At 38.2% G+C, this 18,864-nt stretch overlaps 1 protein-coding gene across 1 annotated transcript in view; it reads left to right on the forward strand.

Moving 5' to 3' along the window:
• LOC110291812 (contactin-associated protein like 5-2) overlaps window positions 1–18,864 on the forward strand; it is a 718,290-nt gene that overhangs the window by 612,875 nt on the left and 86,551 nt on the right. The window contains exon 19 of the mRNA XM_029482783.2: window positions 3,744–3,968. Within this exon, the coding sequence (XP_029338643.1) occupies window positions 3,744–3,968 (225 nt within the window). The remainder of the gene's footprint in view (window positions 1–3,743; window positions 3,969–18,864) is intronic.

An 18,864-nucleotide genomic window follows, 5' to 3' on the forward strand; every position in this document is an offset into this window, starting at 1 on the left:
AAACATAAAGAACCCTGTTCTAATAAAGAGCGATTTTCTCCTAATGGTGCTTGGGTGGGATCATAGGGTAGATATGATAAATCTAATGTTTTATTAGTAGTAAAGAATTTTGGAAAAACTATAGCATCATGGTGAACTGGCATTGGTTTAGGGAAAGTCGAGAGAATGGCCCATCTCTGTTCACCCCTCATACTAGGAACCTGAGACAAGTTCAGCATTGTCAGGATAAGGAGCAGTCCTCGGGAGGTCAGCATCTTCCACACCATCCTTGATTAGTATCTTGCGGGTGAGTCGTTCAAGCAGCCAAAATGGGTTGTCTTCACTATGTGGAAAAATACAAACAGCTCCCCTGGATCTTATCAAAATAGGATCCGGGCCTTTCCACAGACCAGTTAAGACATCCTTCCATTTGACCATTTCTTTTGGTCTATCAGGGTCTGAGCTATGTCGATTGGCTGCAGAGCGACCTTGCTCGTCAAGATTCAAAAAATTAAGTGTAAAGAGTGCCATAGATACAACTACTCTTGGCACTGAGGGCAGAGTCTCATCAACTCCCCCCTTTTGTTTTATAAGACTTGAGTGTATGATGGGCATGTTCCACAATGGCTTGTCCTTGAGGATTATAAGGAAGGCCATTCAGGTGAGTGACATCCATTTGATGACAAAATTGCTGAAACTTAGTAGAGGTATATGCTGGCCCATTATCAGTTTTAAGAATTGTGGGCTTGCCCCAAGCACTCCACGCTTCTAAACAGTGCTGTATAACATGAGAGGCTTTCTCACCTGTTAAAGGTGTAGCAAACATAACACCAGAGCAGGTGTCAATGGAAACATGTAAATATTGATTTCTTCCAAAGGAGAAAATATGAGTGACATCCATTTTCTAGACCTGTAATGGTCTGATGCCTCAGGGGTTTACCCCTACATGAGGAGTAGGCAGAAATTAACAACAGTTTTGACATTGGGTGACAATGTCATGCGCTTCTTTCCTGGTTAAAGTGAAACGGCAACGTAATGTTTCAGCCATCACGTGGAAGCGTTTATGAAACTCCCTTGCAGCCTCTGCCTGTGAGGACAGAGCAGCAGCCATGATTCTGGTGGCTTTGTCTGCCAAGTCATTTCCATGAGACATGGGGCCTGGAAGGCCAGAATGAGCCCTGACATGAGTAATATACACAAGATGTCTTCTATGTAACAGGGCTGACTGAATTTGCTGAAAAATGTGAGCAAGTTTGCTAGAGGGTTTAATTAAGCCAGCAACTTCAAGCATATTAACTGCATTAACTACATATAAGGAATCAGATAAAATATTGAGCAGTCCCGGAAAAGTTTCAAGGACCTCTAGAACTACCAAACACTCTACAACCTGGGGTGATGTCTCATTATATTGTTTAGATGTTACTTGGCCATTACTACATATGCACATATACCAGATTTGGATCCATCAGTATACACTACTACCCCATCTGGAAGTGGGTGTTTGGCTGTTATTACTGGAAACACTATGGCTTGGCTTAAGGCAAATTGTAAAATTGGATGTTTTGGATAATGATTATAAATTTGTCCTGAATATGAGGCAACCAAGACTGCCCAATCATTAGTTGTTGCTGCCAGGGTTTGAATTTGAGCAGAAGTATAAGGCACAATTAGCATATGAGGTTCTCTCCCAAAATGAGTAATGGCTGCTTTTATCCCCCTAAGTGCAAGTTGAGCAACTGCATTAGGATACCACTCAATGATTTTTGCAGGGGAAGCATTAGGATGGACCCACAATAAGGGTCCATTTTGCCATAAGACTGCTGTTGGTAACTGTTCAGTTTTTAATATGCACAATTCAAATGACTTTGACTCATCAATGCATTGTAATTGAGCATCTTGTAAGGCCTTTTCTCATAGCCTGCCGCTTCTTCCTCTGTTTCCTAAAAGGAATCTGTTTCCTCAGAGGAGCTAAGTTCCTTATCCAATTCTGAGCTACTGACAGCTAGTGTCTTGGACTCATCTAATGGCGGATAGAGACTCCTTTCCTTATGTGCCTCTCTAGCTCGATCTCTCCTCTTCTCTCCCTTTCCAACCCTTTTTTTTTTTTAATCTCTCCCAAGGCATTCTTTCCTTTATATCTCTTTTCCTCGGGCTCAAGGCCCGTGGAAAGGCCTAAATTCTTCAGTGCATTTTGTTTCTTCTCTACTTTTACTCTCTCTCCCCACTCTGTCTCTGGTAGACTGTCTTGAATTTCGTCCAAAATCCTCTGCCCTGCCTCTACCATTTGCTGACAAACCTCATCTGTTAAGCAGGATCTCACCAATTTCCACAACAGCATGATCTCTGCTTTAAGTTTGCCGTTCTGCTGTTCCCTAACTAGATCTCCTTTCAGTTTGTCCCAAGAGGCGACAGTTAATGACCCTGAGCAAGGTTTAATGTCTCAAAAAACAAAGTGGAGAATTATGAGGGAAGAAATCCAGTCTCCAATGTCAACATGAACCCACACCTGCACATATGCACATAAACACAAGAATGGATTTGAATATCTTTAAATTTACCAAGAAGCACATTGTGTTGTGTGTATGTGTGTGTGTGTGCCACATGGTCTACCTCCATGACAAATCCCTCTATAATCTTAGTGGCGATTTTTAGGCCACATTGCTTCAGGACTGACCTTAACGCCACTACTACAGAGTGAGAAATTCCCATACTGCCACTGTCCAGTCCTGACCGCAACTGAAACTGGTCGCTGTCCAGGCGCTGTCTAGGTGCTTTCCACGACTGAAACTGGTTGCTGTCCAGGCTCTGTCCAGGCCTGACCATAACTGGGAACCAGTCAGCAGTTCCAGTGGTGGAAGCAAAATGAAACCGAAAGGAAAAGTGCAATCGCAGTGCAAACAATCAAAAGGGCGTCTAACTCTGGAGAAATTTCAAGACTGCATGTACCTTACAGAGCTGTAATGTCCCACAGTTCTAGTTCTGCCCCGAGAATGGGGGATCTCCCTTGCGCTGGTGTGATGGTAGTTCCTGGGTCTTTGGAGCCACTTATCCCGAGCTTTTGTTCCCGCCAGCAGAAACACACTCAGGACAACCAGAATCTTCTGCGGCAAAGCTTTATTGCTTACTTCTCAGGAAGACCCTGAACCCGGAAAATGGCACTCCTTATATAGCCTGCAGTGTGATGTTTCAGCACCTGATGTGGCGTGACAGCTCCTGATCCATTGCTCACCCATCACCCCATTACTCTGCCCCGAGAATGGGCAGTGACTAGGAGTGAGTTCACTCTTGCACCTGCGTACAAGTCTTGTTTACTAGTTAGGTACAGTGGAGGCCAGCGCCATCTTATAATGGTGATTGCTCGCGGCACGCCTCTCCACAGCAACTGCTTGTGGTATGGCTCTCCACATCAAGGGAGGATTAGAATACTGCCTGCTCCTTTGGGAAAAAGAGAAACCTATCATATTCCTTTGAAGCCCTGGTTTAATGTCTCAAAAAACAAAGTGGAGAATTATGAGGGAAGAAATCCAGTCTCCAATGTCAACATGAACCCACACCTGCACATATGCACATAAACACAAGAATGGATTTGAATATCTTTAAATTTACCAAGAAGCACATTGTGTTGTGTTTATGTGTGTGTGTGTGTGTGTTTAACATCCATCACACAATGCTAGAAGCAGGAGAATCAATGATCAGGCATTACAGCCACTTAGAGTAATTGACTAAATGTTTGAACATATGCTCTCTCATCTTCTCTTTTGCAGAGATTTCAGCACTTTTTTATTCTGGAACCTCTGTTGCATACATGTTTCAAGAACCATACCCGGTGACCAAGAACACAAGCCTCTCATCATCAGCTATCTACAAAGATACAGCTCCATCCAAGGAAACCATCACACTGAGTTTCATGACAGCACAAGCTCCTGCCCTCTTGCTCTACCTCAATTTCTCTTCTCAGAATTTTCTGGCTATTCTGCTCTCCAGGAATGGTAAGTGTTGGTGGCATGAAGCCACAAGACCAAATTTCATTATACTGCAGACACTCACAACTACGCAGCTTCAGCCTAACATTTCTTCTAGTTCATCTATATGAATGATAATTGGTATTCTGTGCCAGAGCCAACTTGATTTTGAAGTATAAACTCATTAAATTTAATTTGCCGTGATTGTCTTGCAGTAATTATTTATTATTTGTTCCAAGCTGAAACCCATTAAGTATAAAAGATGATAAGTAGATCTGAATTTAAGAAGGATGCTTGCAATATGTATTCTGATATGTTTGCTGCTGTGCTCATCACTGAGGGCTGGGAGAGCATAAATACTGTGTGTATAGATAGGCATTGTCCAGGTCTTTCAGAGAAATATGTGGTGGGAGCCACAATACTATGACACAGAACCTCACTTTTCAGAGTGTGAATTTCCCTTAGAGAAATCAATTCTTTCTACTATGACTAACAACTGAAGAGTGATATTTGCCCCTTGAAAATGTCCAGACATGGAATATTTTACTTGGCCAAGGAGTACTACTATTTCACAAATGAAAAATGTTCATCTCTTGCCATTATTACAATTAGTCATAAAACTCATGCATTATTACAGGGCATTGTACCCTGCCTTCATATAATAGAAAAGCTCAAGTGCCTTTTGAATGCTACAGTTCATTGTTATTTGTGCTGCCTTGCTGGTGGAATCCTCAATAAAATGGAATTTGCAAATTACATCTTGCTTTCCAGTTTTCAATGTATCTGTAGCACGTAGATTGTCATGATGACATTGCTGATTGTGAGCATTCAATAAAGATGAAAATCAAATTTTGGAAATAGGGTTTACATAGTAGATATAAGCCAGTAAAATAAAGGACAGAAACTATATCATAGAGGAAATAATAATGATAATCACATGATAGTTTTATCACACTATGTCAGGACAAAACTTTCTAATTGAGCAATAAGCAAGTACACTATGAAATCAGAATCCTGCCATATGTAATAATTGAACAAATAAATGGAGGAAATACAAATATGTCCTTTTAGCATGATCTCATACAACGTTTTCCTATGATCAAGGATATCTCATACAACGTTCTCCTATGATCAAGGATATGCTTGTACTTCTCTTGCAAATTCTGTCACAATAATAGGCCTCTAGACTTTTGCTCTGTTAATCCTAACCACACAGTTGTGTTAAGGTGGACTGTGTAGACAGCAAAATGAGCTCTATGAAAGGTGGCAATATGCAATACTGCCTACACTTTAAGTGCACTTATTTCCATAATATGCCTTTTCTGACTGTGTGTATGTGTGTGTGTGTGTGTGTGTGTGTGTGTGAGAGAGAGAGAGAGAGAGAGAGAGAGAGAAAGAGAGAGAGAGAGAGAGATATCTTTCTTTCTCATGGTGTATTAGGAAGGACTTAAATATAAACAACTATTTATTTAATGTGAAAGGTGTAATGAAAAATGAGGAATGTTTGGGATGAACCAGCCTAAAGTCCAAGAATAACAATAGATGTTCCACATGATGCTATTGTAGTCATTTATTCTGAGACCAAGATAGAGGGAAAGAACAGAAAGTATACACAGGCATGAAAGGAGGAAGAGAAAGAGAAGAATGAGAAGGAGAAGCAGGAGGAAGAGGAAGAGAAGGAAGAGGAGGAAAAGGAAGAGAAGAATGAAAAGGAAGAAGTGGAGAAGAAAGATGAAGAAAGTGAGGAAGAAGATAAAGAGAAGGAAGAAGAGGAAGACTGGTTTTTTCAAGCCCATGAGCCATTTAATCACGAACTTACCAACAGTTTACAAGTTTGTGGCCCAAAACATGCCAATATATCAGGCAATTGAATTTGCCATGTCAGACTTTAGAGTATATGAAGCTGTCTTTGAATCACTGGGCATGGGCAGTTCAAGAAGGTACATATAGGGCATGGAATATCTAGGACACTCAGCCCACTAATCTTCCTTCTTATCTGCATCTCAGTCTCCTGATGTATTTAGATTATACTAATGGTTATATAGAAGACTGTCTCTGAAGTCTCTTTAGGGTAGGTCTTCACATACCTACACCTCTGAAAATATGACTGCCAAGAACACATAAAATACAGAACAGGAATTACTGCATCTAATTATTCTAATGAGCCCATACTGTGCTTAACTGTGTTTATTCATTGATATTAATATACCTACTATGTCATGTCTCTACAGTTGTAGAAACTGAGGCATGAGGACATCATAGTTCATGATATCACAGCAAGTAATGCTCAGATAGGGGCCTTAACCTCTCCCTCAGTAGCATATTCAGGCTTTGTTTTTGTTTTTACTTTTCCTTGTGGGAAAGTCTCACTAGACTCCCAGGTCTGCTGGCACACCCTCTGAGTGCTGGGATTTTGGATATACATCACTATTCCTGGCTGTTTCCTTAATCACAAGGGCTAAATGAGAAGTGCTAATGTGTTAACCTTTGAAACACATACTTCTTTTAAATAATTGACATTTCTCTAATAGGGAATTATTCTTGAATTCCTCCCTGACAAATTTTCTGTGGTTTCCTTTCAAGATATTTTTGCAGTCCCCTTATTGGAAACTTCACCTGACTATAGATACTTACATTTTGGGAACCCTGACTGAATTCAGGAAACAGACGAAAAGCTAAGATATATAGCATGGCTTCTCAGAGTGATCCACAGGAGAGCATCTTGATACAGAAATCACTTCCGTTCAAGATGTGGCCCCTGTCCTAACAGACACTCACAGATATTTTCAGGTTCCTGTGTCCTGGAACAAAGAATTGTATCATGACAAATGGATAGTGATGACAATAGGCAACTTTTTAAGAAGGAGAAAGGCTTTCCTGAGCATGATAATAGAGCAGTGGGTTAGCACAGGCTCAGGCTCAAATCTCTGGACCTATAGATTCACTTCCATTTATAGGCCATTTGCATAATTACCTTTCTTTTCCTGGGGTCTGATTTTGCAGTTGTGTGCTATGTTTAATAACAGGTAGCCTTTAAGGGAGGATTTTCTCTACTAATTAACTTTTTATATGCTAATCTTGATCCCCTCCCTCTTACTCCTGCCCTTTCACCATACTTCCTCTTTAAGTTTCCCCACATTGTGGGTAGTCTATAGTCTAAAAATGCATTATTTAGAATCTGTGAAACTTCCGCCATCTCCTTATCTTTGAAGACACAACAGATGGACTAGTCTTATTGTTTTTGTTAGCACTCATACTGGTTACTGATATTATAAATATGAGAGACTGTGGAGACCAGCAAAGCTTGCTGCTGTCTCCACAATACAAGAAAAAAGACAAATTCATAAACTACCTAAAATGGATACAGAATTGGAGTGATTACATTTCTGAAGCAATCTAGTTGTTAGTGGAGAGGGCAAAGTCTGACAGAAAACCCACAGATTCATCTACATTCAGTACTTAGAGGCTCACAGAGACTAAACCAACAACCAGGGAGCCCTCATGGGACTAACCTACATCCCCTACAGATATGTTACAGTTGTGTAACTTGATCATAACAGTGGCAACAGGAATTGTCTCTGATTCTGTTGCCTGCCTTGAGACTCTTTCTCCCTACTGGGTTGCCTTGCCTAGCCTTAATAGAAGAGGAAGTGCCTAATCTTACTACAAATTGATATGCCATGACTGGTTCATCTGCATTGGAGCCTATCCTTTTGCTGAAGAGAAAAGGAGGAGGAGTGCATGTGAGGAGATTAGAGAAGCGAAGGTACTGGCAGGAGGAGATGGAAGAGAAACTGAGATCAGAATGTAAAATGAATAACATTTAAAAAGGAAGAAACAAAAGAGTTTCCTCATTATACCAATGAACAAATGCCTACAGTGGTATGAAGTCTCTCATCATTACTGGTCTTAATATAACAATTAAGTGACTATTGACTGAGAAAACTATAATAATTCTAAAAGGTGTGAGACAAAATAATAACTGGCAAGCATTGAGTTTCTTTGTAAGTCTTAGATTTTGCAATTCTTTATTTCCTCCTTCTATTGTCTTCCATGACTATTTCTTTCTGTAAAGACTTTATTTGCAGACCTCAAAGGATTCCTTGAGGAATTATGAAGAATTCACTGCTTCAGTATGGTCCTAGTACTTTCATATCATTAAGCCACTGACCTGCTTAACAGCAGATCAGGGACTAGGAACATTTTAGTGGATGTAGGTACACTACAGTGAATGTGTGTTTTTGAGTCCAGAGCCCTGGCCTGAACATGGAGGCAGAAGGCCAACATGCAATGCCACATCAGCTTTGTAGCATGCTCAAGATCAGACTGAGTTAAGAGAGACCATGTCCCCCCAAAAGAAAGAAGAACCAGTTCCTCATTTGGAAATTAGGGATTTTCACAAGTTGAAATATGATAAAGAGAATGAATGTGTAATTCTTGAATATGTTTACCTTGAAATCTTCTGTAATCAGGATTCATTCACACCCATCTCAGTAGAATCAACAATTTTGTGTTAGAAATGTTAGAGGAAATGTTAGAGGAAATGCAAACTGCCCAGAGCTTAGTGGATTAGCACTTTACAGGTAGGAAATTGCTAGAGTATGGTGAAAGAAATGGCTATGGGTATTTTCATACTAGGTGGCTACCATTGCACAGGGAGAGTAGTTTTATCTCCCCATGAATATGAAAGAAAGAACATTTCAGAATGGCTTTTATCTAACACTGTGTGAAATAACCCTCTAAAAACAGATAGTGAGGTCAGAAGAAAGGATGAAAACTAGAGACAAGAGAGTGTATTTGAAGGACTAAAAAAGAATCACATATACTTCTAGACTTTTAAGCCCAAGTCAACAGATACAGTTAAACATGCTATTAACTTTCTATGTGTTTCAGTCATGATGAGTGTTGATCTCCCTTCCTGAATAAATCATCATCGAAGAAAACCAAAATACGTAGAGTAGAAAATTTTAATCATCCCTCTAAGTCCCTGTAAAAACAAAACAAAACAAACAAATACCAAAACACCCTACAAACAAATAGGAAACAAAACAAAACAAGACAAATAAGCAAAACCACCAGTCAATTTCTTAAATAGAAATGAAGCTAATGAAATATCATATATCATTAACTCTACAGATAACTGTTGAATATTGTTTTGTCTGTGAGGAATAAGGGCAAAATGCTGCTGATTGTGTTACTTAATGGGAGAACTCATTCCCTTACAGCATTTGAAGACTAGGAGTGAAAAATCAAGGACTAGAAGGCAGCTGTTTTATGGGGGGGGGTATTCATTTGTAGGGTTGATTACCTTTTCTACTTATGCTTATGTGTTTTTATCAAAGGGGGATAAAGAAACAGAAGAAATAGTGAAGTAACAGGAGTACTTACGTGTGTGGGGGGTGGAGAGAAAGAGAGAGAGAGAGAGAGAGAGAGAGAGAGAGAGAGAGAGAGAGAGAGAGAGAGAGAGAGAGAGATATTTCCTAATCCTCCTGTGCCTTTTATTTGAAGGATGCTAATCCTAAAAAATGAAGAAATATTTTATATGACACTGACATTATTTTGTTACTGGGGAAATTGTACTAAAGTACAGCCTCATCCATGAGAGAGTATTCTGAGGAAGGGGTAAAGTATGACTAGAAGTCAGTGATGGATGAAAGCTATTTCTCTTCTGTTACAGATTCTCTGTAATCTGTTGGAGATAGCTTGCTCTTGCAGAAAAAAAAAAAAAAAAGACCAGTGTTTTATTTGTTACAATTGCATAAGGTACATCCTTAAACATTTCATAATATTTAAGAATTTACTGTTATATTTTATATAAAGAAAGAGAAGTAAGGAATATGTTTGAGGGAGGTGTGGTATGGTATGAGGAAAGGGGGTGCCTCTGTAGGCCCATGCTGAGGCATAGCTTCTCCCTGAGGGACTAGCCACACAATGGTATAGTAGAGAATGGACTGTATTGATGACATGGAGAGGAGAGGTGAGATAAGGTAAGAGGAAGAGAGAGAGAGAGAGAGAGAGAGAGAGAGAGAGAGAGAGAGAGAGAGAGAGAGGAAGGAGAAGGAGGAGGAGGCGAGGCTGGCCATGAACACATAGAAAGAGGGTGCAGGCAAAAGGTGTTAGAGGGGAAAGAGGGTAAGGGAACTAGCGCAGGAGAGCAAGAGCAAGTGGGTAAGAGAGAGAGGAGGGAACAAGCAGCCCCTTTGATAGTGAGTCAGTCAAAAGTAGTTATTGCCAAGTAACTGTGGGGAGGATCCTAGGATAAATGCAAACATTTATTCCAGGTTCCCTTTTGATAATTCCATGGATCAGCATTTTATGGCCTTAGTCCTTGACTAAGATAAAAAATATTGTCAATGCCATATACAATATTCCCTCATTTTACAAGATTAGCATCCTTCAAAGAAAAGACAAGAGAATTAGGAAATCTCACACACTCTCTCTCTCTCTCTCTCTTTGTCCATACAAACACACACACACACACATACACAAACACACACACACACACACACACACACACACACACACACACACGAGGAAACTGAAATACATTGTACCTTCAAGGCAAATGAACCAGGCACCACAAAGTTATTACTATTATTATTATTATTATTATTATTATTATTATTTTGACATACCAAGTTCTATGTGGTTTGCTAGGCACAGAACTTAGGGTTTCCAAATCTAGACCTAGAGACTTTTTATATGAAAAAGTTAGCATTAAGTATAATATTTTTAATAATTTTTTGGCGAGTTAGTGAACTATTGTCTATGCTGCTGTGTACACCATTGAAACCCATTTTGTAATTCTTAGCTATCTCAATATATTCTTTTACTTTTGTATTTTTTTCTTTTTGATCTCAGCAACTCAAGACTTATTATTCACAAGTATTAAATGATCCCATAAAGTAGAAATATAATTAAGACAACATCTTTTTTCTTGATACCAGATTTATGTTTGGCCCCAACTTCTATTTGGATTTCACATATAACTACCTCCTTTAGGGAGTAGAATAGTAGAATATCTGGATCAAATTTAGTTGTTGGTACTGTCTGTGGAAGAGATCAACAATTTAAAACTAATCATCTATACACATATGTAAGTATCTATAGGAGCCTTAGTTTTTTAACTATCCTTTCTCTTTCATGATTCAGGTTTTTCCTCTATTTACCAAATCCTGTATTCTTCCCTAATATCATTTTGACTAAGCTGACTCATTACTATAGTTGCCTTTGTTTTTTCAGGTCTGTGAAGCCCATCATACAATTCATATTGCATGATTGTATTTTTATAGTTGAGAAATCCTGTAAAGAAAAGAAGTTCTGAACTTCTGTTGAACTCATGCCTTCAGAGATCTTTCCCACAGCCTTAAGGGATGACCTAAAGGTCTCAGGATCTCCATAATACAGGATCATCAGATGCATCCTCACTTCCTGGAATCATGCTGTTTCTGATTATCTTGGAGAAGCTATGTCATTTTATCATGCAAACAAGCTTTACACCTAAAGCAAACATTAGCACATGAGGAGGAAACCCTTATCCTCTTGGCTCTGCTTAAGGGCTGAGATCAGTATTATAATGTTCCTTCCATGACCAGGCCAGATCAGGCAAAATTGGTATTCACTTTTGAGGATGTTAGTCTCTTATAAAATAGTCAAGAATGACCTCAAAAAGAACCTCAAGGATTATTTGGGAATCTAAATCAAAACCCCAAAGCAGGCAAACAAAATCTTCACAGCTGCACAGAGGACAGAGATACAGAAGAGGAGGAGACAGACTAGCTATTTGAGCTATGAGTGGAGATTGGCAACATGACAAAAAAATAAAAAAGTAAGGAAAATCAAGATGTCAGAAAAAGCACAAGTGAGGTCTGACTGCATCTGAAGAAAAGAACAGAAGATATGAAAGAGGGAGAGTTAGTTCTCAGAAAGGAGGGCAGATCCACCAGAACCTCAGAGCAATTACGGAGCTGAACTGAGGAATTCTGTGATAGAGAAGTACATTAACTCATTAAAGGAATAGTTATTCGTCCCATCTCTTTAGCTTGGCTTAATATGAACCAGCCTTTCTGGAAGTGGTCCTTTTAACACGTGACTAGCCAGCTCTTTTGAAGGATGTTATGGTATGTCTCCACACAAATGTCTATTCTATTCTTAGTGTTAATAAATGATCTTTATTATCACCTCCACATGTAATTATATGAATGAGAAGCTTCAACATACATATTTTATTGACAAAGCCTAAAATGTACTAGATACTGACATAGGGATATGTAATAGAGAAGTGAATAGAGAATTATTTAGTTTTAAAAAATCCACAAAGTAATGAACCATGTTTGATTCATCTTAATATCACCATTGAGCAAAGCATCTTAGTTTACAGTGTACGCTCAAATTGAAATATGTGTTCAGCCTCCCTTTACTCAGAGAAAGAATCACAGAACTAGCAAGTGTTAGAACTCCCCATAGAGTCCAGGAGAAGAATTGTAAACAGACAGAATGACTTAGCCTTTTGAGGCCCACAGAGTCTGTAAAATTATAAGACAAAAGGAGTGAAGTGTCAACATAAAAACATAACTCTCATTTCAAAAAGGATAGGAGATATTTTATTCTAGGGCCAGCTGTTAGTGACCAAAGATACAGAACACAGTGTACTGAGAGAACGTAAATCTGGGGTACCTCAACTTTTATGTTCCAATGTGGTTTGGTGAAGTTTATATGGTAAAAGAAGCCCTTCTCATATATATTTGGTAAATATTAGGTAGCATGGTTAAAGGAGATACTATCCAAGGATACTCACCTTTCTAGTGGTGATAGATCTTGACTTGTTAATATGTCCCAGAAGATCTCATTTATTAGTAATAAAGATATTAACTGAGACACAAAAATGAGTTTATGATAGATATTGAGGGTTTGAAAAATGGTCTATGAAAAAGTGTAAAGAGGGTTCAGAAGGTGGGCTTTTTTGATGAATTTTTTTTTCCACAGGAAAAAGACTTATTGCAGCAAGTACTTCCCCAACAGTGTTGACCCCCAAAGAAAGCAAAGGGTTTTGTGTACAGGCATGCATACACATGGAGGACACTCTCTCTACAAATATAATTTCTAGGTCAGAAACTTATGTTCAAACAACTGGCAGAAGTGAACACAGTCAGGCCAAAAATTTAGTGTTAGAATCAGCAAAACTTGCCTGCATCTAGTGTTCTAAAAGAGGCAGAACAACTTGGGAATTTTCAATGACTCCTTACAAGTTTATCCTAATGACCTTAACTAAAAGAAGGACAGTCTGAAGATGCATGCACAGTCATTTAAAGAACAACTCCTTCCCCAATCTTGAGGTGTCTAGAGGATAACTCTGTCACAAGATTGCAGTGGAGCCATTCTGGTAAGAAAGTATTCTTCACGGGATGTGAATGAACAAAGGCTTCTGAATAAACTTGGGCATGGACAGAAGATGAAGTGAGTATTATTGTTCCTCAGAGTTTTCTTTCTGAAATTCCATTTGGTCACCTCTGACACATGTGAAAAGGTGGAGTTTCTGGCTCTGTCTGATGATCAGATTTTCTATTGCTGCTTATAGAGGATTCTCTGGATCCTATCACTTTGTACTTGCCCAGTTTAAAACAACTTCCAATAAATGTTAGAACTGAACAACTGTTTGTTTCTTTACACAGATGATAAATATTTTCTTAATCCTTAAGAATATAATTAGAGGTCTATACCTAAAGTTAAATACACAATTCCCCAATCTCTTCACCTCAGAATTTAAAGAAGATCCAGGCTAGTCCTAAAGTTAAATATGTAATTCCCCAATCTCTCCATCTCAGAATTTAAGGAAGATCCAGGTGGCTGAATATGCAGCCAGCATTTTGGTACATTCTGTAATAACCCTGTTTTGGATTTATCACACATATTTCATCAAGGATTTACAAATCACTTATAAACAGTCTCTTATTAATCCCTAAAACCTTGACGAACACAATCATCCCAAATCTACAGAAGAATAGATTCCTCAACCCCCACCCCTTCCAATGATTGAGTATCACAAGGAAAGTTAATAATTTGAGGTTCACACTATACAAATAAGACAGCAATCTTGCTTAAAACAAACAAGCAAGCAAACAAACAAACAAAAAAGTTGTTCAGTTATATTTTGCCATTTGTATTCATATTAGATAAATGGTGTGCTTAGGCAAAGCTTAATCAGATCTCTGAGTGCTAAACTATTCCCAGTGCTGCTTATCTTACTGCCTCACTTAAGACACATTGAGTTTAAGAGGGTTCTGTTTGAAACTACAGATGAGAATGGAATAGGGTAAAACTCACAGTGAAATATTTCAGAAAATGGTTGTTTACATCAAATAATAAAACATTGCCACACAGCTCCTTGTATTTGGTAATTCAACTGTGGCACACACAGATACACACAGGAATATGGAAAGAAAATAACTGGTGACAATCTCTGTCACATTTATTGTAGGGTACAGATATAGCCACTGGATGTGAGAGAAGCCAGTATGGTTTGGCAATCCTGGTATAGCTAAGATGTTGAAGTAGAATAAAACATGGGTGAATTTTCTCAGAGCCAGTTATTTCAAAGTTGATCATAAAGCTCAGCTGTATTATTGTTCAGACAAACCACATAGGAAAATACAGAGCACTGTTTAAACATGGATAGATTTACAAATCTATCCTTGATTGAACTCTTATAAAAATTTCCTTTACCCCACCTCCAAAACTATATAAAAATTTTTAGAAATAATTGAAAATGTTAAAATTCAGAAAGACAAAGATAACAAAAGAACATTCAAGGTAGGCCTGAAATGTCAGAACACTGTTGGAATTCTAAGACTGGAGAATAGGAGGAGGAAAAGGGGATCGAGGAGGAGGAGGAAGAAGAAGATGATGATGAGAAGGAGGGCCTCCTTTCCAAGCTATGCTTACTATTCTGTGTAAGATCATGGGAATACATTCCACTGTTACTGTTGATCTCTGCTGGGACCTGGGGTTTAGAGATTCTTGGTATCATATTCAAAGATTTGAAGTCATGCACAAAACCAGCAAAGTTACAAGGAATTTAATCAAATCCAAAGTAAAATTAAATGCCAGATACTGTATAAGAAAACATTGGTCTTGAACTAGGTCTATTCAAGAACCCTTGCTTACTGTCTGAGGCTGCATTTTATAGGTTGAGGAGAAAGTAGAGGGGGGATAGTGAGAGGAGGAAGAGGAGGAGGAGGAAAGGAAGGAATTATTTGCTAGAGATGGCATGTGAGTTGTTAATCTTATTAATAGCCATTGATTATGTAAGCATATGCTCATTGCACATATATTTCTTCAGAATTCATCTAATTGTTTTCATGTGCAAAGCAACATGCTTACTTATAAAATAGTAAATAAGGGATTTCCCCTAAAATTTCCATGTCTTGCTACAAATGCATCCAATTCTTGAATATTCAGGATCAGTGAACTGGCCTTATCTCTGGAATATGCTTCAGAATGTGTTTTCTTTCACAAGAGCAATTACTGAAGGCTTTCAGGCAACTCTATTGCTTCAAAAGGATGTGCATTAAGCTCTATGAGAATAAAAGCCAAGTTGCTAAGTGCATTGGGGAAAGGACTGTGTGTACCTTAAACATAACAGATTTGAGGTTTCCCTGCCTCACTACAAGTGCTTATCGTGGGCCTGCTCTGCTCACTGTAGAGTCTGGTCTTGAACATAGAATGGGGGAAAATCAAATGGTGGTTATATAGGGCAATGTTCAATCTCAGTGTAAGGAAGATTGACAGGAAGTTAATCCAGGAAGATAGAAAGTAGGATTCTTTCCACTTTTATCTTCCATTTAATTTTTGGAATATAAACATTGAATAGAAGATTAGCTAGAGGTGAAGTCTCTGTAGGTGCAGCATTAAACAGGCATGATGTACATATCCTCTGCTGTATAAAACTGGATTCCAGCCAGATTTTACTGACGTTCCTTCTTCAATACAGAAAAAAGGAACATATTCCTATAGAAGAATGAGCAACTCTGAAAAATAAACATGATGTCTAGGTCTTCAGAATTATCAACAGTGAAAATAAGTGTCCCATGTAATCAGCAGCCAATGGTATCTACTTGCCAATAATTTCAGCCCACAGTTTCAAATTTTTATCTGTTTTGTAGTGACTCAATTATTCAGGAGAGCAAGAAGCAAAATCCTCTGTGTCCACAAACATTTAGAAGTAAGAAATAAAATAATCCAATGAGCAGGCCAACATATGCAGTACTTGCTGCACAAGACAAGGACCCAGACTTTTATTCTATCCCATGGCATATGATTTCTAACACAGTGCGAGGAGTCAGAGATAGGAGGATTTTTGGAGATTAATGTCAAACTTGTTTTGATTTTGACGAATACAAGCCTCAGACAGAGACATTGTCTATGCAAAGAAAACTTTGATGGATATAGAGGAAGACACTCACTTAAGCCTTTCATGTAGTGAAAGTGTATGTGTTTACATACAAACATGTAAAATATCTTTGTTAACACATGAAAATAACATACACAACATCTTTATAGAGATAGTAGAATTATATGCATCCATGAGATAAAATTCCTATACTTTCTTTTCAAAGAAAGCCATACAGTATAACAGAATTTGATAAAAGAGCTTTTTATGCCTGTGAAGTTGGAAGATAGAATCTTAGATAATTGAACGGGGATGAAGAGAGGGTGGGTGGTTGGGTGGATGAGCAGACAATACAAGAACAATAAAAATTATAAGTTTAAAACAGGGTCATGAGGTATCTAATATCTAAAGTATTTTTCATGAAGAAAGATCAATTTGGAAGAAGATACTAGCAACCATGTAATACTTTATGAAGTGAGGAAGAGATAAACATGAAATGTTTTGTTTTTGTTTATGTAGCTCAGGCTTTAGAACTGTAACACACCTAAGCAAAGTCAAGAGCCTCAATCTACAAAACCTGATGATTAGGAATAAAATTAGAACAAAGTTTCTTAGTAGAAGCACAGGTGTGTTGGAGGTGGAAGAAGACATATCTTCACAACTAAGTCAAAATTATTTCCAAGGTGAACTTTCATGGGCTGTGCTTGTCTATATATTCACAACTGAAAAAAAAAAGTTAAGTAAAGAAATTAGATCTCTTCTAGAAATACAGGTGGAAATATCTTAAAGGAAAATCCAGCAAGACAATATCTAAGAATAAGATTGTATTCCAGCTGAATCTGTGTGATCATCCAGAATGAAACATGGCAATAAAGAATTGTGGAGAAGCACTGTTTCTGCCCCTACAAAGCTCACATGGAATGTCCCAATAGCATGGTGAATAAAGTATGTCCCATGCAAGCAGGAATACTGTGGTTCATATCACTAAAGCCCAGGTAAAATGCTGGCTATGCATGGCAGCTTGTGTATGAAGGCAGATATAAAGCAACCCAGAGTGAACTGGTTAGTGACACTAAGAATAACACTTCTGTGTGCATTTTGTTCAGTTAAGATAACCTGCCTCAATATACAAATTAAATAACAATGAAGAAAGTCTCCTTATCTAAACCAAGGGCCTCTATACATGTACATACACACACACACACACACACACACACACACACACACACACACACACACACACACACACACACTGGGGTAAAAAAACCTACTGTTCCTTCCCAATAAAAACAATACCTAGAGATGTTGGAGATATTAGTCCAACATCTCTAGGTATTGATATAGTTAAGAGTATTTGTTTTCCTCACAGAGGACAAGATTTCAATCCCCAGCACCTTCACAGCAGCTTACAACAAATTATATCTCCATTTCTTAGAGACCCAACCCCCTCTGCTGGCATGCCCAGGTAGCAGCACAAATGTGGTATACATATAAACTCAGACATACACATTAAAAGAAAAGAAAACAAGAAAAAATACATTCTTTTGCAGAAAATGGTTTGTTTAACAAAACCAGACATTTATTAATAGATGTTCATTGATACCAATTAGACTTCTAAGAGCAAATCTCAACTGGGAAGCTACCTGGCACATGAGTTATATTTATGGCAGGATTGATAAGCACAGTACACATAGACCTGAATGAAGCTGAGAACCAGCCTTTCCTTTGAGGTTTATTCTGGGAAAATCTGGAATGGTTGCATAAGGGTAAGTGTGACACAATTTTTACCCTTGGAGCATTGACAAGCCATTGATCTCCATGTGTGCTCATGTGTGCTGTTGCCCAGAAGCTAAATGTCTGTCTTTTCTATTTTACTTTCAGTTTCTGATGGACAAGGAACAAGCTTTCAATTTGGCCTTTAGGCCCATGGAAAGGATCTAGTAATATAACTGCAGAGGCTGTAATTCTTTGTAGAAATAGCTCAATGCCAGACTTGGCCTTGAATTTGGAATTATGAGGAGATATGTGTAACCTCCTGTCCAGTGACTTCTACATTAAATACTGGGGTGAACTTGAGACATCAAGGATAGAGAATTAAGGTGTTCTCAAGAAAAAAGGTGTGGTTACAAAAAGAAACTATAAAATGCAAGCAATGATAGATGGGTTTATCTTATAGGAAGAAGGCTTATATATGATCTAGAAATAAATAATATTAGAAGAAGAGTACATGAGACTATGTAATTGCTAGAATAAAAAAGCAATGATTAGAGAATTAAAAGATGATGTATAACCATATAAAATGTTAGTACTTTACTTTCATTTTCTAGCTACTTGCACAATTGGAGATGACAGTGTCTAGAGATATATTAGAGATAGGTAGTTGCTTTACTTACTTAAATTTTAAAACTTTGTAAGAAATCATTTTAGATGTAGTAGTCTGTCACCTTTCTGTTCTTACATGAAAATACTTAGTAAAGACTGCTGTCTGCTGTACCAGGAACTGTAAAAGATATATGCAGCTACCTGTGAAGAACA

The sequence above is a fragment of the Mus caroli genome, unplaced genomic scaffold (genome assembly GCF_978045245.1).
Source record: "Mus caroli unplaced genomic scaffold, Mus_caroli_1 scaffold_1, whole genome shotgun sequence".
Classification (NCBI taxonomy): Eukaryota; Metazoa; Chordata; class Mammalia; order Rodentia; family Muridae; genus Mus; species Mus caroli.